At 44.8% G+C, this 22,854-nt stretch overlaps 1 protein-coding gene and 1 long non-coding RNA gene across 8 annotated transcripts in view; one reads left to right on the top strand and one right to left on the bottom strand.

Annotated features, from left to right (window-relative positions):
• The first annotated feature begins 255 nt into the window (after positions 1–255).
• LOC135099290 (uncharacterized) lies at positions 256–15,668 on the top strand. 3 transcript variants are annotated; one of them, XR_010267823.1, is made up of 7 exons: positions 256–593; positions 2,231–2,386; positions 3,149–3,337; positions 5,572–5,711; positions 8,547–8,763; positions 10,078–10,220; positions 11,230–11,467. It is a non-coding gene; the product is annotated as an uncharacterized LOC135099290 (long non-coding RNA). The 3 variants fall into 3 exon arrangements; XR_010267824.1 differs by lacking the exons at positions 256–593; positions 2,231–2,386; positions 3,149–3,337 and adding exons at positions 12,667–12,766; positions 14,701–15,668 and having other exon boundaries at positions 5,466–5,711; positions 11,230–11,481; XR_010267825.1 differs by lacking the exons at positions 256–593; positions 2,231–2,386; positions 3,149–3,337; positions 5,572–5,711 and adding an exon at positions 6,503–6,601.
• Positions 15,613–22,854, bottom strand: part of LOC135099289 (probable E3 ubiquitin-protein ligase HERC4) — an 11,460-nt gene continuing 4,218 nt past the window's right edge. For 2 of the 5 annotated variants that reach the window (XM_064001680.1, XM_064001678.1), the window contains 6 exons: positions 22,564–22,649; positions 21,795–21,945; positions 21,464–21,682; positions 21,068–21,170; positions 16,767–16,902; positions 15,613–16,316 (listed from right to left, as the gene is read on the bottom strand). In XM_064001680.1, the coding sequence (XP_063857750.1) occupies positions 21,609–21,682; positions 21,795–21,945; positions 22,564–22,649 (311 nt within the window). In that variant the 3' untranslated portion in view covers positions 15,613–16,316; positions 16,767–16,902; positions 21,068–21,170; positions 21,464–21,608. Of the gene's footprint in view, positions 16,317–16,766; positions 16,903–19,697; positions 19,805–21,067; positions 21,171–21,463; positions 21,683–21,794; positions 21,946–22,563; positions 22,650–22,854 lie in introns of all 5 variants that reach the window. The other 3 variants (XM_064001677.1, XM_064001681.1, XM_064001682.1) reach the window with 3 other exon arrangements.

Here is a 22,854-nt window from a genome sequence, read left to right as displayed (position 1 = left end):
CCGCCGCCTCCCGTGCGCTCCCCTTCAACGCGCCGCACCACCGTGGCGCCGCTGCCCTCCACACGCGGCCAGGAGGCCCCAGAGATGACCCACCTGATGCACCGCGCGCGCTCCCTCACGTCCGTGATGATGGTGGAGGACCCCGCGGCGCGCACCGTGACGTCTTGGGCTGCCACCCTCACCAGCACCCACACATTAGCGCCTCTCTACCCTCAGCCCGGCGACCACCACCAACACCACCTTCCCCCAGCGCGGCCACGCCCGCCTCCGCCGCGAGCACCTCACCACGCCCGCCGCCCACTCGGGGACGCAGCGCCGCTGGTCGCTGTCCCTGGAGGAGGACGTAACGCAGTATGTGGCGGAGGGGCGGGGGGCGGCTCGCCACGTGCGGGGCCGCGGTGTCAGGAACTACTACTACTCTGTGACACGCCCCTACCAGCGGCGCACCAGCGAGCGGGACGTAGCCCGCGCTGCCCTCGTCAACTGGGCGGCGAGCCAGATGGCGCGGACCCCACCCACCCATCTATGAGGAGTGGGAAGACCAGCTGAGAGACGCCGCGCTGTCCCGCCGCAGCCACACACTGCCGGTGCAGGTACACACACACACACACACACACACAGCGGCCCATCCATGTGCCGGAGATGTGTTGCAGAGAACCAGTGCCCACACCCGCCCTGTGTTTCGTGTGCCGCATTCCTCTTCCTCCTCCTCCTCCTCCTCCTCCTCCTACTCCTCCTTAACTGAGTTTCGGGAGTGAAAGAAAACACGTCCTGTTGTGCCTGCATTTGTTTGCTGCGGAGGAACACACACACACACACACACACACATCCAGATCATAATTTCATCTTTGTTATTCCACTTTCATTAATTGTTCTTTTCTGTTCCATCTCCTCCTCCTCCTCCTCCTCCTCTTCCTCCTCCTCCTCCTCCTCCTCCTCCTCCTCCTCCTGCTAGAATTGCTCTAAAGTTTTTGAACTGGAAATTAATGCAAGGAAACTATGCCAACTCTCTCTCTCTCTCTCTCTCTCTCTCTCTCTCTCTCTCTCTCTCTCTCTCTCTCTCTCTCTCTCTCTCTCTCTCTCTCTCTCTCTAGGATGCCGAATAGAAGGACCTCTGACCTTTTCCTTCTCCATCCTCTTCCTCCTTCTCTTCTTCTTCTTCTTCTTCTTCTTCTTCTTCTTCTTCTTCTTCTTCTTCTTCTTCCTCCTCCACCTCCTCCTCCTCCTCCTCCTCCTTGTAAATTTTCATCACAATACCGAGAGAGAGAGAGTGTGTGTGTGTGTGTGTGTGTGTGTGTGTGTGTGTGTGTGTGTGCGTGTGCGTGCGTGTGCGTGTGTGTGTGTGTACTACTACTACTACTACTACTACTACTACTACTACTACTACTACTACTACTTTTACTACCACCACCACCACCACCACCATCTCCACCACCAGCATCACCCCACTCACAAACAACAATAATAATTAAACTACCTTTTGTAATTAATAGTTTTACACCTTTAATAATTAGACCTGTATTCATATCCACACCTGTCTGTCTGTCACGCACGCACACACACACACACACACACACACACACACACACACACACACACATTTAGAGTGAAATATTAAGGAATATATGACACTTATTTTATTTGCCTCTAAAATAATAATAATAATGATATTGACTGGAAAAGGTTTGTTTGTTTGTTTGTTTGTTTGTTTATTTGTTTTGTGAAGGTTAATGATGCGTGTGTGTGTGTGTGTGTGTGTGTTGTTGTTGTTGTTGTTGTTGTATTGTATGTTATTTGTATGTTTATATTATTAATATTAGTAGTATTCCTATTAATTATTGATATTATTACTTTTATTATTATTATTATTATTATTATTATTATTATTATTATTATTATTATTATTATTATTATTATTATTATAACTGCTGCTATTATTAAGAGACTACTATAATTTATAACTTGTACAATATTAAATGGATATAAATTCTCTCTCTCTCTCTCTCTCTCTCTCTCTCTCTCTCTCTCTCTCTCTCTCTCTCTCTCTCTCTCTCTCTCTCTCTCTCTCTCGTACAATTATACACCCTACTAATTCCCTTCACCAATAACAATAATAACAATATGCTTCCCTCTCCCCTCTCCCCTCTCCCCTCTCCCCTCTCCCCTCGACCTCCCCCTTAACCCATTATAACAGGTCTCTAATTTAATGTGTTTCCTTCTTCCCTTACAGTGACTCAGACTATTCCGTGGGCGGCCTCACTAGACAGGATGGATGGCCCGCCTCTCCCACGCCCATCCGCCCACTGCCCACCACGCCCACGGCCCACACTACTCCCTTCCACGCCGCCCTCAACACACCCAGCGGCTTGCACAACCTCATGGCAAGGTAGGAGCGCAAGGGACTAGGAAGGGGGGGGGGGGTGGTTCAGGGGAAATGTTGTGAAACTAAGGGAAAAAAAGAGGAATTTTTGGGGTAAAGTAGATGAGATGCTGTGAATTAGGGAAAAAAGAGAAAAAAAAGGGAAAAAAAGGAATATTCCGTTTTAGGGGTTAAGGGAGGAGAGATGCTGTCTTTGTATGGAAAAAAAAGACGGAAAGAAGGGGAGAATGAGGAGAATTTGTGGGGAAGGGGAAAAAATAGGGAAAATTTTTTAGTGTTGAGGGGGGATGGAGGGGGGAAAGGGAAATTTTTTATAGCTAAGGAAGAGGAAATGCTGTCTATGGTGGGGGAAGAGAGGGAATCGAGGGGAAATAATGATAATAATCTCGTTTTCTATGTATACTGATTCGTTTTCTTTAGTTAATTTCAAGGTATTACTATTGAAATTACATAAAGAGGACAGGAAAAGGAGGAGGAGGAGGAGGAAGAGGAATAGGAAGAACAAAATGAACAAGGTAGCAAGAGGAGGAGGAGGAGAAGAAGGAGGTGGAGGAGGAGGAAGAGGAGGAGAAGGAGGACTAGGAGGAGGAGGAGGAGGAGGAGGAGGAGGAGGAACAGACCTAACGTGTAGAAGATAAGAGGCTTGGATAATGAAAAGTCTTCCTCCTCCTCCTCCTCCTCCTCCTCCTCCTCCTCCTCCTCCTCCTCCATTAACCTAACCTAACCTAACCTAACTTAACCTAACCTAACCTAACCTCACACCCACAGGTTCGGAGGCCTCCAGAGAGCTGGCCAGAGTGAAGCTTGTGTTATAGAGGAACAGCTGCTGATCATCAAGCTTATTGAGTGACTGGAGGAAAGTGGAGGAGCCTGGAGGGAGTCGTGGAGGTACAGTACTTAGAGAAAATCCCTCCACCATGATGACTGGGTGTCTACTGTACAGTCCACCGACCAATGGTGAGAGAGAGAGAGAGAGAGAGAGAGAGAGAGAGAGAGAGAGAGAGAGAGAGAGAGAGAGTCTTGATAGATAATATTGAGCACAGTCTTCACCGCTGGGTCGACTGTGGGAGCTGCGCTATTCCGTTGGGGAAGCACTGGCCGGTTGGTGGCCGGTTGGTGGCCGTGGCTGTTCACGCACTTGCTCTTGCTGTGGCTGGCATGCTGTTCTGTCCTCTCTTCTTCCAGGAATTGCTGTCTGAGGTGTGTGTGTGTGTGTGTGTGTGTGTGTGTGTGTGTGTGTGTGTAGGAGCCATCATCATCAACCACAGCAGGTGAAAATGATGGTTCCTGCTTTCATCCTCATTGGGGCTAGCCAGACCAACCTGGGGCTGTACTGGGGTGACGCTGTGTGCCTCAGGTGGGTCTGGAGGGCTGGGATAGTGGGTAACAATTAAAAAAGACTAGTGTACACTTAAACCATTACAAACACTATGTAATGCTGGTCAGTTTTGGATGAGTTTGGGTGTGTTTTGGGGTGTTTTAAATTTTTTTAGCTATTTTAAAGGAGTTTGGGTGTGTCTGGGTGTGTTTTTGGTGTGTTTGGGTGTGTTTTGGGGTGTTTCGGTCAGTTCTAGATGAGTTTGGGTGTGTTTTGGGGTGTTAAGTGTTTTTTGGGCTAATTTAAAGGGGTTTGGGTGTGTTTGGGTGTGTTTTGGGGTGTTTTGGGTGTGTTTGGGCTAATTTAAAGGAGTTTGGGTGTGTTTGGGTGTGTTTTGGGGTGTTTTGGGTGTGTTTGGGCTAATTTAAAGGAGTTTGGGTGTGTTTGGGTGTGTTTTGGGGTGTTTTGGGTGTGTTTGGGCTAATTTAAAGGAGTTTGGGTGTGTTTGGGTGTGTTTTGGGGTGTTTTGCGGTGTTTTGGGTGTGTTTTGGGGTGTAGAGAGACAGTTTATCATATTTAATTATTTTGTTTATTCATTCATTTACTATTATCATTATTTTTATTGTTTTTAAAGGAGGATTAATTTTTTCGCTCATCTTTTGTGTTCGGGAATTCGTGATTAGTGCTGTTATTGACAAAAAAAAAAAAGGGAGAGATCGTTTTATTTCTTAGTGTGGAAATTATCGCGGTGTGTCAGGTGCTAAATGGTGTTGAGAGTCGCAGGTCCCGCCCTCTGACATTAAACAGACAATAAAGAACTAATATGTCGCTGTTGCATTGATTTCCTTTAACGTAAATATGTAATGGTACGGTTTTATCTGTGTCTCCTGATGGTATGACACTTTTGGCTAATTTTTAACTAATTCTGTTCATGTCATTATCTGAATACGTAATAACAATGAGTATCCTGCATGTACTGTCAAATCTATCGAAACATCAACATCAGCACATCAACTGAGAGTCTTATGGATTTCAAGAGATTCCTAATTATTGCTGTTTCCTTCTGAATTTTAATAGGTTCAGAAAATCTACCGAAATTGTGCTTCCCGGCAGTTGGATATCTATTGAGAGAGAGAGAGAGAGAGAGAGAGAGAGAGAGAGAGAGAGAGAGAGAGAGAGAGAGAGAGAGAGAGATCAAATTAAATATAATACATAAATTATAAGGAAAAAACGAAGATAATGGAGACGAATAAATAAGTACATAAATACATAATAAAATATAATACAGAACAAATCATTAAGGAAAAGAAAAAAAAGTATATGATAAATGAAGTGCGGTGATGATAAACACAGCGTGGTGCAAAGCGTACGTTAGTTAATCTGTGGTAGACCCAAGCTGTATACATAATTTAAAGAGCTTACCTGATTTCATCCATGACAATTAAACATTTGATAATAACGAGAGTCTTCAAGTCACACAAGCTTTTCAATGACTTCACACAAGGTCATAGAATAAATGAAGAATCGTAGTGTAAACACCGCCGGGATCATTTCAAATTTGGCGCTTGAATTGGAGAGAGAGAGAGAGAGATGTGGACATTTTGACAGTTACAATTACAATGGCTTATAACTTAGTTTTACATGTTCATGCTTCATTATATTTCACTTGTTTTATTTTGTATTAGAACAGTGTAATATGAGAGAAGCTGGAGTAATTAGGAAATGTAATTTGTAGGTGGTAGTGGGTACAGGGTACGTATTCCACTAGTCCACGCTGGCATGGGAGAGTGAGTAGACGTTAGATACAGGGAGAGGTGGTGTTTGAAGGGCGCGTGTGTGCAGCTGCCTTATTTAACCTCGATTTTCTCTCAAGACGGTGACACGTGCCAGTGGAAGCTTAATGGCTGCCGGCAGGTGCTCGTGAGGGCCAGAAACACTTATAATATTGACAAGTGACCCACCAGCTGCTTGGCCACCTGGGGACTGCTCACAGACGCCATGGTGCAATAGGAGGTGAGTTTGATAATGGTGTTCTTTGTAATGGCTCCGGAGGGTAATGTTACGTTAATGTTCTGCTTTCCAAAATGTTCTAATTATTTATTTATTTATTTATTTTTGATCGTGGAAGGATCATATTTAACATTTTCTCCTCGTTAGGAATACATTTGTACACTTGATTCAATATTCCACGGTCCTGCTAACGTTTCAAACCTCTAGGACAAAACACCCTTGAATTAACCACGAGAGAAAATTAAAAGCTGTCAAAATTCATCTTGGTGAAGGCTTCCATATATATCCACTTTCCACATATATCCGCCATTAATTGCTATATCTCTCACTTATCATCAGCCAATCCTGTCACTAACTGGAGCCACATAACCGTACTTTCATTTCCGCTAGTCAGATATAATCGCTATTGCCTAGTTTTGATGTGATGAAGGCTTAACTGAGGCAGACTGACACCTCTTCTCTACAGGGACCGTTGCTTGTAATTTAAACTAACGCCACTTGTAATTTGAACTAATGTACAGTGTTTTCAGGTTCAACAAGCAACAGTACTTAGTTGACTTGTGCATAGATACGTGGTACTTGCTGGATAAATGTAGGTAATTAGTGTGTGTGTGTGTGTGTGTGTAAGTCTTCGAATACAATATAATGAAAAAAAATTAGAGGATTAATTAATATGTAAGGAGAAATGACAAAGGTAACGAAAGAAAAACAGTGCGAAAATTAACATAATTAAAATAAACTATGAAAACTATCACAAAGAACAAGAAATATTAGTAAAAACTCAAAAATTAAGTTAACCGTCCCTGGGTGAAGACTGGCCGCCGCCCCGCCATGTGCGAACAACAACATTCGGTCAGGGTGGAAGCGATTAGGGAGTTTTCAGCTGTAATTGTGTAAGTAGTCACCATCACTTACTGGAGTGACGGGAGGAGTGGAGCAGCAGTAGTGGTGGTGGAGCTGGAGTGGTATCAGGTAATAGGAGAAATTTGTGCCACTTAGTTGTCTGGTCATCAGTAGAAAGTGTGATTTTATTTATTGGTTTATTTTAGTGTTGGAGTCGTGGGCGCGGCATGACATGGCTCTTTATGTAAGCGACAACACCAGACAATGTTACCTGTACGTCCATTTGTGAACGTTTTATAGCCAAAGTACTAGACCTGAGGGAAATGGAGGTATATTTTCAGTTGGGGTCTTGCTGGCTGGCGAAGCAAAATGTTCAGTCACTTGAACTGCAAACACCACAACTTTTGTTTGAAGAAGCTGAAAAACAAGTCACTCTATATTTTCTCACCTTACTGATTACTTTATTACCTGCTCACCTTCATTGTTCACCTGACCCAACCTAACCTGACCCAACCTGACCTAACCTGACCCAACCTAACCTGACCCAACCTAACCTGACCCAACCTCACCTGACCCAACCTAACCTGACCCAACCTAACCTGACCCAACCTAACCTGACCCAACCTCACCTGACCCAACCTAACCTGACCCAACCTAACCTGACCCAACCTGACCTAACCTGACCCAACCTAACCTGACCCAACCTAACCTGACCCAACCTCACCTGACCCAACCTAACCTGACCCAACCTAACCTGACCCAACCTAACCTGACCCAACCTAACCTGATCCAACCTCACCTGACCCAACCTCACCTGACCCAACCTCACCTGACCCAACCTAACCTGACCCAACCTAACCTGACCCAACCTAACCTGACCTAACCTGACCTAACCTAACCTAACCTGACCCAACCTCACCTGACCCAACCTAACCTGACCTAACCTGACCTAACCTAACCTGATCCAACCTAACCTGACCCAACCTAACCTGACCCAACCTAACCTGACCCAACCTCACCTGACCCAACCTAACCTGACCCAACCTCACCTGACCCAACCTAACCTGACCCAACCTAACCTGACCCAACCTCACCTGACCCAACCTAACCTGACCTAACCTGACCCAACCTGACCTAACCCAACCTAACCTGACCCAACCTCACCTGACCCAACCTGATCCAACCTAACCTGACCCAACCTAACCTGACCCAACCTAACCTGACCCAACCTAACCTGATCCAACCTCACCTGATCCAACCTAACCTGACCCAACCTCACCTGACCCAACCTAACCTGGCCTCACCTCACTGCACCTCAGTCTTCTCATATCCACTCCCTCCTCCCAGGTAATGTGGACATCAACTTATCCTCTTCTCCCAAGGTTAATACATGTCAGATAGACTTAAGCTTGTAGAATATCTTGCATTACATATAAATTTATTAATGCGAAAAAGTAAAAGTTTAATGAAGTGATGCATCCCCGAATGACACCCTCCCCATCTGAGTGCTTGAGAGTCACTGGTGGCCGGCTGCTGGAGCTGTGCAGGGCAGGGCAGGGTTGTTAACTGTTATGGGAATCACAATACATAGTTATTTGTAGTTCTTGTTTAATTAAAGAAAATAATAATAGTAATAATAAGTAAATAAATGGTTAAGTTAGGTGGTAAGTGGTTGATCTATACTTGAGAAAATACATTTATATTCATTTTTAGGTAGTTTTATTTATTTGTTTATTTATTTTTTATTCTTTGGTGTACGTATTTATTTATTTTGTATTTATCTTTTTTGTGTTATGAGAGAGAGAGAGAGAGAGAGAGAGAGAGAGAGAGAGAGAGAGAGAGAGAGAGAGAGAGAGAGAGAGAGAGATGCTATTCTTAATAATGTATCTAATTTTAACCTATTTCATTTTGTTATATTTACTAAGAAACACTAATTAAACCATACTTTCTACAACAACAACAACAACAACAACAATAACAACCAAATCATTCCAGACTACCCGATCCCGTGCCTCCCGCCCTGCCCCACCCAGACACCATGGCCCGGCAGCGACACCATTCCACCTGCTACACGACGCTGGCTGACGCACTCCTGACGTGGCAGTGACAGGAGGCGGAGGGCAGGAGCAAGAGTCGGATGGTGAAGAAAGGCGTGATGGCGGAGGTGGTGGCTGTGGAGGGTGTTCCTGCAGGGTACCTCGGCAGGGTCTAGGTTAGAGCAAATGGATGATGAGAGACTAGTGAGATTTTTTTTTTTTTTTTTTTTTTTTTTTTTTTTTTTTTTTTTTTTTTTTTATGTAGGAGTGACACTGGCCAAGGGCAACAAAAACCCAATAAAAAAATATGCCCACTGAAATGGCAGTCCCATAAAAGGGTCAAAGCAGTGGTCAAAAATTGATGAATAAGTGTCTTGAAACCTCCCTCTTGAAGGAATTCAAGTCATGGGAAGGTGGAAATACAGAAGCAGGCAGGGAGTTCCAGAGTTTACCAGAGAAAGGGATGAATGATTGAGAATACTGGTTAACTCTTGCGTTAGAGAGGTGGACAGAATAGAGATGAGAGAAAGAAGAAAGTCTTGTGCAGCGAGGCTGCAGAAGGAGGGGAGGCATGCAGTTAACAAGATCAGAAGAGCAGTTACCATGAAAATAGCAGTAGAAGACTGCTAGATATGCAACATTGCGGCAGTGAGAGGCAACATTGTGGCGGTGTGGAATGTTAGGAGTAGCAGTTGAGGGAACAGGTGTGTTAGGGTGGTAGTAAAGAGTGGCTTGGAAACTAGTTGGGCTTTTGAACGGTTGAGAGTGACTGAAGTATGATTGTCAGAAATGGAGAGGGTTTAGAATGGCATGTAAGAATGTGAAGTGAGACAGATAGAGCGATGAAGCACGTGAGGTTGAGTGAGCCAGGTGTGGAGTGAGACAGACAGACAGACAGACAGACAGAGTGATGAAGCACGTGGGGTTGAGTGAGCCAGGTGTGGAGGAGTGACAGACAGACAGCCATGAAGCACGTGGGGTTGAGTGAGCCAGGTGTGGAGGAGTGACAGACAGACAGCCATGAAGCACGTGGGGTTGAGTGAGCCAGGTGTGGAGGAGTGACAGACAGACAGAGCAATGAAGCACGTGGGGTTGAGTGAGCCAGGTGTGGAGGGGTGAGACAGACAGAGCCATGAAGCACGTGGGGTTGAGTGAGCCAGGTGTGGAGGGGTGAGACAGACAGAGCCATGAAGCACGTGGGGTTGAGTGAGCCAGGTGTGTCACTTGGGGACGACTGTGAGTCAACCCAGGCCAACAGCTGATGACGCTCAATGATGGAATTAGAAGCTGCATGAATTGTTTATGTAGATTTTAGAAGCTGTCTGAATTGTTTATGTAAATCTGAAGCACTTACTTTGAATTGAAGGCTTGGACCATGTAATATCTTTGTAATTCTTCTGTATCATTGTCATAAGTTCCTTAGATAGCTCACTACAGTTTTGTCTCTATCTAATAATATGTACATTTACTCAAACTGAATTTTCTTTCAGTGTGCAGGTTTGCAGTAAACCTCCCTGAAGGTTCCAGAGCTGCTCAGCAAGTGTCCAGTCCAGGCTGTCACAAGACTGTGTGATGGTGGACCTTCCAATGATACTCACTGAAAACAGCTGTGCACTGCCACTCACAGGAAATGGTGAGTACTCTAGGTGTGTTGTCTGCTGGCTAAGGGAGAGAAAAATTCTGGTGTGTGTGTGTGTGTGTGTGTGTGTGTGTGTGTGTGTGTGTGTGTGTGTGTGTGTGTGTGTAGGAGCCCATTAAATATTGCTTGTTGTCAGAAATGGAAAATGCTCTGATGGGCTTTGAAAAGGTTGCTTATATCAGTGAAATGAGTAGGTGTGTCCTTGGAGACAGGCAGCATGTGGCCAGGCCTGGAGGACAATCTTGACTGAGGCCCTTGAGAGACTGCAAGCTAACAAAGCCAAGGAAGATCCTTGTGGGAACACCTCAGCAAATCTTGGAGCTTATTCTGAAGGATTCTGTAGTGAGGAAACTCAAAGTTTGGAGGAACAGAAGAACAATGTTGCTGTGTGTGGAGGCAATACATTGACTGTGTAGTATATCGTAAGGAAGACAATCTTTGCTCCCACAGTGTCAAGAGTGAAACACCTGCTCCACCACTGCCTCAGGAAGATCCAATGTTCACCCACACAGTAAAAGCTGAAATAGTGGAGGCAGTATCACGTAACAATTGATCAAAGCAGAACAAGTCAAGGTGTTACTAGTACTTACTGTGTTGTATAAATACTTCTGAAAGAGAAAGAGAGAGAGAGAAAGAGAGAGAATGATAATAGTGATGTGTGTAGTTTCAGTGATTCACTTACAGACAGTAGTTAGTGAGCAGGTGTTGAATATAATGCAGTGTTGCTGAGGGAGAATAAATTGATTAGCAGCAGTGTGCATAAATGTACTGTTTTTTTTATTTGTGTAGAAGGGACATTGACAACTTATTTATCTCTCCTTCCACTGAATGGCAGGCACAGTGACACCAACAATTACCTGCTGTTTACACTTCACTGTTTTGACTTGCATTTCTCTAACAATCTGGGACTGAATTATTCACTACTGTTGGTTTGACAAAGGATTTTTAACGTGTCCCTTGAAGATTAAAAGCCCCACCTGTTTCCATTGTCTGTTATTTCCAGATTGAGTTGCCTTGAAGCTGAGATGAGTTGGTCAGCTAGTGAGTGGCTTCAATAAAGTGACTGTGAGGTGTTGGCTTCAATAAAGTGACTGTGAGGTGTTGCCTTCAATCAAGTGACTGTGAGGTGTTGGCTTCGATCAAGTGACTGTGAGGTGTTGGCTTCGATCAAGTGACTGTGAGGTGTTGGCTTCGATCAAGTGACTGTGAGGTGTTGGGCATGGTATTGTGTTATTGCAAGTGTAACCATTAATAAGTAAGTTCTTTCCTTATAACTCTTCATACATGGATTGCCATACATGGACGGATAAGGCCCTTGTACAGAGTCATCTGCTGGGGGTGAGAAAAACTGGTGGAGATGTCTCAGAACGCCTAACTTCACAGAAGCTGTTTTAGCTAGAGATGAAATGTGAAGTTTCTAGTTTAGATCATAAGTAAAGGACAGACCAAGGATGTTCAGTGTAGAAGAGGGGGACAGTTGAGTGTCATTGAAGAAGAGGGGATAGTTTGGAAGACTGTGTTGAGTTGATAGATGGAGGAATTGAGTTTTTGATGCACTGAACAATACCAAGTTTGCTCTGCCCCAATCAGAAATTTTAGAGAGATGAGAAGTGAGGCGTTCTGTGGCTTCCCTGTGTGAACTGTTTACTTCCTGAAGGGTTGGATGTCTATGAAAAGACATGGAAAAGTGCAGGGTGATGTCATCAGCGTAGGAGTGGATAGGACAAGAAGTATGGGTTAGAAGATCATTAATGAATAATAAGAGAGTGGGTGACAGGACAGAACCCTGAGGAACACCACTGTTAATAGATTTAGCAGAAGAACAGTGACCGTCTACCACAGCAGCAATAGAACGGTCAGAAAGGAAACTTGAGATGAAGTTACAGAGAGAAGGATAGAAACTGTAGGAGGGTAGTTTGGAAATCAAAGCTTTGTGCCAGACTCTATCAAAGGCTTTTGATATGTCCAAGGCAACAGCAAAAGTTTCACCAAAATCTCTAAAAGAGGATGACCAAGACTCAGTAAGGAAAGCCAGAAGATCACCAGTAGAGCGGCCTTGACGGAATCCATACTGGCGATCAGATAGAAGGTTGTCAAGTGATAGATGTTTAAGAATCTTCCTGTTGAGGATAGATTCAAAAACTTTAGATAGGCAGGAAATTAAAGCAATAGGACTGTTGTTTGAGGGATTAAAACTACTACTACTACTACTACTACTACTACTACTACTACTACTACTACTACTACTACTACTACTACTACTACTACTACTACTACTCACATCTTGCCTGACTGCCAGACCAACATTTACTGTGTAGAAATGGCACAGTCTACTCCTTTAGTTCTTTTCCTTTCTAGAATGTGCATATTAGTGTACCCTGTCGTGCCTCCCATGCTGTGTAATGCTGCAGTGTTGATTGTGTGTGTGTGTTTCCCTCAGGTGGTACTGTGGATAGCAAGCGGAAGAGACCTTGGGAGACTTCCGTTAATGAGGAGCAACAAGCACACCTCACTGGAGTCTTTCAGGAACCAACAGTCAGGTGAATATTATGTTATTTGTACTGTTGAGGTCCCATATCTCTGACTTGTGTGCTCTCAAGATGCTATGCTCAATTTTTGAATCCTTGACACTGACAATAAGTCAAGCTTAGTGGGAGATGTCTTTCACACACTGCCCTGCTTGTTTCCCCCTTGTTACAGCTTAATCTGCTTGTTCCCCCCCTTGCTACAACTTAATTTGCTTGTTTCCCCCTTGCTACAACTTAATTTGCTTGTTTCCCCCTTGCTACAACTTAATTTCCTTGTTTCCCCTTTGCTACAACTTAATCTGCTTGTTTCCCCCTTGCTACAACTTAATCTGCTTGCTTCCCCCTTACTACAACTTAATTTCCTTGTTTCCCCTTTGCTACAACTTAATCTGCTTGCTTCCCCCTTGCTACAACTTAATCTGCTTGTTTCCCCCCTTGCTACAACTTAATCTGCTTGCTTCCCCCTTGCTACAATTTAATTCTTCTCATAAGTGTTGTGATTGTGGTTGTTCAAGAAGGGATCAGTAACTGTCAGACTGGAAGGAAGCTGGGAAGATTGGAAGCAGCTGTCACACAGTTGGCAAAGGGTGCTCAGTGATTGGAACAGCTGTCTCTCTGCTACCCTGCAACTCACAAGCTTCTTCTGACTAAAAGAGGGTGCAGCTAATCAGTTTTTACAATATATACATCCCATCAGCTTAATATTCTTGTATCTGCTTTCCTTTTTCACCAAGAGCCTTTCTTTCTCTTCGGAGTGACAGCTGTGCCTTTGTGTCAGTGCATCTGTGGCCACCTGTGTCATGGCTGTCACTGATCTTCCTGTCTCCCGTCCAGTCTCACAACTACAAAGCCCTCTCAAACAAGGCCTATCACAGCGCTCTTCCCTTTGTTAAGCTTGACAGCACCCGTTATAATGCAAGAATTAAATGTGAGCTGTGAAATCAGAGTGTAGCAGTAAGGGGAACACAGGCAGGGAAGTACAGGAGAGACCTTCCCCTCTACTGTGTCTGGCAGTCTCTCTGTGATTAAAGGGCTGAACTTGGCATCTTCAGGGCACGAGAGTTGCTATGGGTGATAATTTGCTATTTTTTTGAGCAGTGAAGCCTTTGTTCTGTGGGTGTGCTGTCATGCACTTTAATATTCTTTGTGGCCATTGTAAAGCCACATTGAAAGTATATGTAAAGCTTGATGCCAACCCCAAGCTGTCCCATTTTATAAATTCATATAGAAATATTTAGAAAAAAACTGGGAAAATTTGAAATCTGCAGCAATTTTGGTCCCAGGAATTTTGGATAGGGGAATTTCAACTGTATATAGCATTGTTGGGTGTGTGTGTGTGTGTGTTTGTGTATGGATAAGAGGAATAAGATTAACGTTTTCTGAAGGAGTTGGAGGAGGGGAGGCATGCACTTAACCACGATTACAAGAGCAGTAACACTGAAAATAGTGGTACAAGACTGCAAGAGAAGCAACAGATGGCTGGATAAGCAGATGTTAGCTCCTGTTAAGTGTGAGTCCTGACAGGTGTGAGTGAGTCTTGTCAGTGAGGTGTGTTGTGAAGTATTAATGGAGAGAGAGAAGGAATGATTTTCAATGATCACTGTGAAATAAGAGGAGAGTTCTGTTATTGCGATGTGCATGTGAAAGTATTGGGTTAAATATGAGACTAATTTTGGGGAATTCATGGATATAGGAGAGAAATAGATGTGAAATTGTTGTGGGGTGTTAAAGGACTGTCTGAGGCACCTGTTAGGCCAGGGGAGGGAGTGAAAAGTTTGTGGGAATAAGAGTTTGCATGAGTGAGGAATTAGTGTGTGTGTGATGCAGAAATAAGCTCATTCTTCATAACTAGTTTGCCCAAGTTGCATTATTTATGTATTTTTTGCAGAGGTTTGTCTTGTGTCTGTGCAATCAAGGCTGGTGGTGATGGTGGTGTCTCATTGCAGGGCCTGATGTGAAGGTGTCTGCAGCCAGTGTTTGGTGTCCTCTGTGCCTGCCTGGTGGTGCCTCATTGCAGGGCCTGATGTGAAGGTGTCTGCAGCCAGTGGTGGGTGTCCTCTGTGCCTGGTGGTGCAGCCTGATGTGTTGCCTGCTTCAGTGTAAATCTTGCAAGCCAGATCTGCCAGGTGTCTCCAGTGTAGTAGTCTAGGGTGCTTTGCTTTGTGTCTTTCGCAATAAATAAATTTGTGAGTATCATTCCCATGTGAATTATATAGTTTGATAAAATTACAGAATGTGCTTGATAAAATTACAGAATGTGCTTGTGTAAACTAAATTTATATATTGGTGGTAAACAATTCATGCATCCCCAAGTAAATAAATAAAATAAATTAAATAGGACCCGAAACAATAGATACAATAGATCATCCTCCGGTCAAAAAAAAAAAAAAGCCAGGATTGGCTGGCCTATTTTTGGTTAAGTTTAAGGTGAAACTTGCACACATAAGCCCTGTCCAAGCGACACCGGAGTCGCTCGGACAGGGCTTCTGTGTGCAAGTTTCACCTTAAACTTTTTTTTTTTTTACCAGAGGATGATCAATTATTACTAGTATTTTTTGCTTCCATTTTTTTTTATTTTTATCAGGGCTATGAACTGGTTACATCAGAAAGCAGCTTATTTGCAATTTGTAAAAAGATTTTAGTATATAATTCCACAAGTATGAACAAGATGATTAAATATATTTGTTTAAATCACATTGCCAAAGTTTCTGAGGAGGCATGAATTATTACACCAGAAAGCTTGTTTATTTGCAACTTGTTAGTATAATTCCCTAAGTATGTACAAGATAATATATATATTGTTTAATAAATCATTATTGTTTAATCATTCCCTAAGTATGTACAAGATAATATATATATTGTTTAATCATTATTGTTTAATCACAAAAGTTTAATAAATACACAATAGGATAAATGATTTGTTTTCCTTGTGTCAGAGAGCTCCTGTGTCAACTTGAGTGAGACTAGTGTTGAGGACTTCAGCCTTTGCAAGTCCTGAAGGATGCTTGTCACTCCCACCAACAGCTTGAAGGGACTCTTCCTGCTGCTAAACTGCTTAACAATATCCTTCCTGCTCAAAATTCTTGCCTTACAATCTTCTTACTTGAAAACTCTTGTACCCTTTTCTCGCTGCATTCTTCCTGCTGTTAACTGCTTGACAATTATTCCTTAAAATTCTTACCTTACTTTTTCCTGCTTAAAATTCTTGCCTTACAATCTTCTTACTTGAAAACTCTTGTACCCTTTTCTCGCTGCATTCTTCCTGCTGTTAACTGCTTGACAATTATTCCTGCTTAAAATTCTTGCCTTACAATCTTCTTACAACTTGACTCTTCCTTGATTGCAATGAAAAATTCCTTGACTCCTCTTGTCAGGCTTACAGGTAGCAAGACTCGGCCCCTCTTCCTGATTAAACACCTCGTCAGGCTTACAGGTAGTGACACAGCCTCTCTTCCTGATGAAACTCGACTCCCTGATCACAATGAAGTATGTCAGGCCTGATGTGGTAGAGATTCCTGTGGGCAACTGTTCATGGGATGGAGTGAAGCAGCACACGTCACACCTGCAAGAAAAATAGACCATTAGCTCCTAGACACATGAAGCTTGTATGTGCTGAGATTCTTAATGTTTGATAATTGATTCATTACAAAACAACCTTTGAAAAGAATGAGGCGTGGAAAAGGTGCCGAGATTCTTAGTATGAGATGTTTGGGGATTGGTTGCCTAAAAGACTATAACTGGACAAACATGATACGAAAAAACCGGGCAAGTTTGAAAAGTACAATGCACTATGCAAGAAATGTGTCGATATTTTGTGTGAATTGCGTCAAAAATTCAGTCACATTCAAGAAAGGAAATTTGAAAAGCATAGCAGTATGACAGACAAGAAACTGAAAAATGTGCCTTAAATAAATACTTCCCAATTATATTTGAAGGATGATTGAAATTCGCATGGCATCATAAATTTCAATAGCACGACATTATATACATATTAGAAGTTTAAAAGACGAACCTGATGCATAATTTCACCTTCCCCAACACTGCCTCGATCACATGGTATCCTGGCAACGGGAACAGCGAGGAGGCAGCTGAATTCACACCTGTATATCAATCAACTCTGCCTCGGTGCTGATTGGCCAAGGAGGAGCCTGTGGGAGAGAGAGCCTTTGTTAAGTCACCCCTATAAATGTAAAGCACACGAAATCTATAGTTGTCATCAAATTTAATATTGCAGAAGGGTAGCGACATTGTGAGTAGGAAAGACAGGAGAGGCGAGGAAAGAATCAGCTTGATCCTGGAGAAGTGAAAATATAATCTCGAGGATAAACTTATGAATAACTTACAATTTGAAAATAATAATAATTTAAAACTTTCTGCTCACACCTTCGAAGTTTATTATTGCTATTCATGGTCAGTTTATGGTTCCAGAGATACGTTTTTGAAACCCACTTTAGAAAAATATACGAGGAAATAAAACAGTACAAGAAAAAAAAATATATATATATCACATGAATAACAAATTAGGAAAATAAGTATTAGAAATCCAACTTCGAGCTGAATTGATAAAAAAAATAAAAGAAAAATCTGGTTTAATACAACAAAGCATTAATAGACAAGTTTAATGTAAATTTAGAAGGTTAATGTGTGTGTGTGTGTGTGTGTGTGTGTGTGTGTGTGTGTGTGTGTGTGTGTGTGTGTGTGTGTGTGTGTGTGTGTGTGTGTGTGTGTGTGTGTGTGTCCAGATTTTTGAGTGTGTCGTCACCAGATTTTTGAGTGCATGAACATTCTAATGGTTGAATGAATTCGTGTTTATGTGCGTGTGAGTGTGTGGGAGCGGGCGTGAGTGTGTGGGCGCGGGCGTAAGTGTATGTGTGGGCGCGGGCGTAAGTGTATGTGTGGGAGCGGGCTTGTGTGTGTGTGGGCGCGGGCGTTTGAGGGCGTGGACGCGGGCGTGTGAGTGCATGGAGGCGGGCGTGTGAGTGCATGGAGGCAGGCGTGTGAGTGCATGGAGGCGGGCGTGAGTGCGTGCGTGGAGGCGGGCGTGAGTGCGTGCGTGGAGGTGGGCGTGAGTGCGTGCGTGGACGCGGGCGTGAGTGCGTGCGTGGACGCAGGCGTGAGTGCGTGGAGGCGGGCGTGAGTGCGTGCGTGGAGGTGGGCGTGAGTGCGTGCGTGGACGCGGGCGTGAGTGCGTGCGTGGACGCAGGCGTGAGTGCGTGGAGACGGGCGTGAGTGCGTGCGTGGAGGTGGGCGTGAGTGCGTGCGTGGACGCGGGCGTGAGTGCGTGCGTGGACGCAGGCGTGAGTGCGTGGAGGCGGGCGTGAGTGCGTGCGTGGAGGTGGGCGTGAGTGCGTGCGTGGACGCGGGCGTGAGTGCGTGTGTGGACGCAGGCGTGAGTGCGTGGAGACGGGCGTGAGTGCGTGCGTGGAGGTGGGCGTGAGTGCGTGCGTGGACGCGGGCGTGAGTGCGTGCGTGGACGCAGGCGTGAGTGCGTGGAGACGGGCGTGAGTGCGTGGAGGTGGGCGTGAGTGCGTGTGTGGACGCGGGCGCGAGTGCGTGGAGGCGGGCGTGGGTGCGTAGAGGCGGGCGTGAGTGCGTGGAGGCGGGCGTGAGTGCGTGCGTGGACGCGGGCGTGAGTGCGTGGCCGCGGGCGTGTGAGTGCGTGGAGGCGGGCGTGAGTGCGTGCGCGGACGCGGGCGTGAATGCGTGCGTGGACGCGGGCGTGAGTGCGTGCGTGGACACAGGCGTGAGTGCGTGGAGGCGGGCGTGAGTGCGTGCGTGGACGCAGGCGTTTGAGGGCATGGACGCGGGCGTGAGTGTGTGGGCGCGGACGTGTGAGTATGTGGGCGCGGGCGTGAGTGTGTGGGCGCAGGCTTGTGAGTACGTGGACGTGGGCGTTTGACGGCGTGGACGCGGACCTGTGAGGGCGAGGGCATGAGGGCGAGGGCGCGGACGTGTGAGAGTGTGGGCGTGGAAATGGGCGTATTTGTGTGATCCTCCTAAGTGTTGGTGTGTGTGCCTTACTACTTAATAAAGTTAGTGAGCCAGGTGACCGAGCACGTGGCGCGCGGGGCATTTAAAGCCCTTTAATAATGGTAAATAAAGGCGATTTAAAAATATGAGGAAGAATGGCATCAACTTGTGGTGCTCATAGAAAACGTAAGATATGTTAAGGGAGACTATGATATTTAATAACTTAATTTTAATCTTAGTCGAAAAGTGTTATTTTTAAGGTATGCCCTCCCCTTAAAGGTGTGTGTGTGTGTGTGTGTGTGTGTGTGTGTGTGTGTGTGTGTGTGTGTGTGTGTGTGTGTGTGTGTGTGTGTGCAACAAATATAAACGTACATAAAAAGATAATGAATGAATGAAAGTAATGAGCAATGGTACTTAAGCCAATTACCACTTACCACAGCGAACAAGTCGAGGGAACACAAGGCAGCGGCCACAGACATACCAATCTATCAGTCTTGCGTATTCATAAATAAATAATCTCGACTTCTCCCTTAATTCTCACCTCAATAAGTTAGTCACACGTCAGATCACCTGGACAAACATGCAGCTTCCTACTTAACAAGCTTATTTACGCTGACTGCAGTCTAATCACTCTTACAGCTTAATCACTCGCCTATTTCCCCCTGGACATATAAATAACTTAATATCTGTTCAGCATATTTAATTCTCACCTGATAAGCTTAACTACGTCACCTGAGCAGTGTTATAATCACCATCTGGCCTAATCACACGTAACCAACCTCACTAGGCTAACCTAATCAGCTCACCTAATCACTAATAACGTGGCTAGCCTAATCACCACGTATGGGCAGACCTACCCCAATCACACCTAACATAATCCTCACCTATTCAAGCTAATTATTCAGAATCTTACGAGTTACGCATTAATTCCACCCAGTGAGTATTAATTTAACATAATCATTGCAAAACTTACCATTTAATTCCTTCAAGAGCTGCGTCAAGCCACAAGACCTGCACCTTGACCTCTCACCACCGCTGCTACTGGTGAAGTGAACTGAGCGGGCATGACACGCTGAAAGACTTAACGAACCATATTTTGAAACAGTTAGGTGTGTCTCTAATACTAATGACTCTAATGAAGGTTGTACTGGTTTTTAAAGATGTTTTTTTTTGTTTTTATGGTTCTAGTGACAGATTAATATGTTTGCTATTTTATTAACAGGAGAAACGCATTGGAGAACTTGGTCCAATCAGGTTAGAAGAATTGGAACCGGAAAATTAAGTGTCACATTGAAGGGGGGAGTGTTCAAATCAGTAGTTAAACCCGCATTGTCATAAGATACGGAGAAGTAGCCAATAGGGAAAGCAGATAGAACAAGTTGGAGATTACTGAGACGAGTGTTAAGGCGGATGCTTGGGGTGACAAGGAGGAATTAAGTGAGAAATAGTTTTATAAGAGGAACAAAGTAACGGAGGTGACAGTACAAGACAGGAGAATAGTCCGGTCACATCAGAGGACCAGAAGAAGGCATGGATATAGAGATAGAAGGCAGAGGATTGACGTGACAGACCAAAAGGTGGAAGGATCGCATTGGAGAGGACCTGAGGGAGAGAATTGAGTGGGGAGGAGGTTGGGGAGAGCCTTGTGGAGAAGACTAGTGAGGAACAGCAACCTCGTAGGAACATTGTAGCAGAAGAAGAAGGAAAATGTTACCCTTTCCAGCTCGGAGGTGAGGGGGGAGGGGAAACGAGGGGAGAGAAGAGGGGAACAGCACACTCCCCCGTCCATTCCCATCTCCTCATCTCCAAAAATGATTCCCTCTCATCTCCCCATTTCCTGCTACCCATCTCCCCACCCTCCTCGCCCCTCGCTTCCTCCACCACCTTCCCATCTCCAAAAACATCCTCCCATTCTCATTACAATCTCCCCATCATTTCCTTTCTCCCCTTCCCAACTCCTCATTACTCCTCAACTAAGCACAGACACCTACCCATCTCCCCATCTCCCCCAATGGGCTATATTTTAAGGTGATGGGGGCACGGAAGGCTGTGTGTTCTCCCTAAGGGTGAAGCAGTGAGGTGCTGCAGGTCACACAGTGGCTCGGAAATTGAAATATTCAGGTTTTCGACGAGCCAGGGAGCTGCAACACATCACCTGCTCAACATCTAAACACTGAAGAAGAAAAATGACAACAAGAACAAGGACAAAATAGAACAAATGAAGGAAGGAACAGAAATACTTGACAAAAACACACACACACACACACACACACACACACACACACACACACACACACACACACACACACACACACACACACACACACACAAACACATACGTACCTTCCCTAAAGAGTCGAGTGCCGCTGTGTGGCTCTCTCCAAGTGCCACATACCCAATTGGTTCAGAATAAGAGGCCAAATTCGGCACCAACGCTGGGGTGTCACTGAGAGAGAGAGAGAGAGAGAGAGAGAGAGAGAGAGAAATTGGTTAGTCTTAGGCTTATATAATTTAATTCATGTTTGTTTAGAATTATTCATCATCATTATTATTATTATTATTATTATTATCATTATTCAGTTTGTTTTTCTTGATTATAAATAAAAGAATATACTTTATGTACACTACTACTACTACTACTACTACTACTACTACTACTACTACTACTACTATTACTACTTTTCTTCCTCTTCCTCTTCCTCCCACCACCCAAACACACACACACACATACATACACACCTAACAAGAGGATCACCCTTGGGAGTATAGCCCAGTTGACCCTGCTTGTTTGACCCCCACAACAGCAGGTAGCCGGCCTGGGTCACGGCAGCAGAGTGGTGACCCGCAGCGGCCAGCAGGACTAAGAGGGTGCCAGCCAAGGAGGTCACCAGGGCAGGGTCCTTCTGGGGCCCCTGTCAGTGTCTAAGTGCCAACTGGCCGAAGGTATTTTGTCACCATCTGAAACACACAAAAGCAAAAAATAAATAAATAATGATGATAACACACACACACACACACACACACATATATACAGACATAGACACAGACATACATACATACAGACACCCACCAGCAGTCAAGGCAAGGGTGTGGTTGGCGCCACAGGCCAGCTGCACTGTCACCTTCCTGGCCAGACTCTTGACAAGCTTGCGTGTGGCGGTGTGACTGTCGCAGGAGTTGACGCCAAGCTCACCGTACCCATTGTCACCCCGTGCGTAGATCTGAGGAGAGAGGGAGAGGTGGGAGGGAGGGAGAGGGAGAGGGAGAGGGAGAGGGAGAGAGAGAGAGAGAGAGAGAGAGAGAGAGAGAGAGAGAGAGAGAGAGAGAGAGAGAGAGAGTGAGAGAACTAAGACCTAATCTAACAAAACCCAACTTAACTTAAGATATAATATAACTTTAAAGAGAGAGAGAGAGAGTGAGAGGGGAGATTAGAGAGAGAGGGAGAGGGAGAGAACCTAACCTGTCTAGGAGAAATAATTTGAATATACAGTAAAATCCCTCTCATCCGGCATTCCAGTATCCGGCAGCTTCAAGTATCCGGCACATTTTTCCCTGAGCCTTAAAATCAATAAAAAATCAATGTGTACTCACAAAATCGATTAAAATTCCCGCACAAGGCATACTCTGTCCCCTGGCCACCACAGCGCACTGCTTGGCGCCACCCGCGGCCCACTGCACTGTGTTTACCGAGTGACTCAGTCCCGCGTGTGCACTGTTTATGGCCTGACGCCAAACAACAAAATTATTTCTACTCTTTCACACACACACACACACACACACACACACATCACAGGCTCTCTCTCTCTCTCTCTCTCTCTCTCTCTCTCTCTCTCTCTCACCAGGCCCCAGGAGGTGAGAGCAAGAGAGTGCTGGTCTCCGGCTGCCACCTGAACGATGGTGTAGTTCTGTAGCTCATCAATTAATTCTGCAGGTGAGAGAACAGGTGGTGAGAAGAAGAAAGTGCTATTGGACTGTTGTGTGGTTATGGTGGTGTGGTGGTGGTGGTGGTGGTAGTAGTAGTAGTAGTAGTAGTAGTAGTAGTAGTAGTAGTAGTAGTGGTAGTAGTAGTAGTAGTAGTAGTAGGTTCATTACATTCCAAGCACAGTACATAAATAAATAAATAAATAAAT

The sequence above is a fragment of the Scylla paramamosain genome, unplaced genomic scaffold, assembly GCF_035594125.1.
Source record: "Scylla paramamosain isolate STU-SP2022 unplaced genomic scaffold, ASM3559412v1 Contig116, whole genome shotgun sequence".
Classification (NCBI taxonomy): Eukaryota; Metazoa; Arthropoda; class Malacostraca; order Decapoda; family Portunidae; genus Scylla; species Scylla paramamosain.
This window is presented reverse-complemented; position numbering and strand designations above follow the sequence as displayed.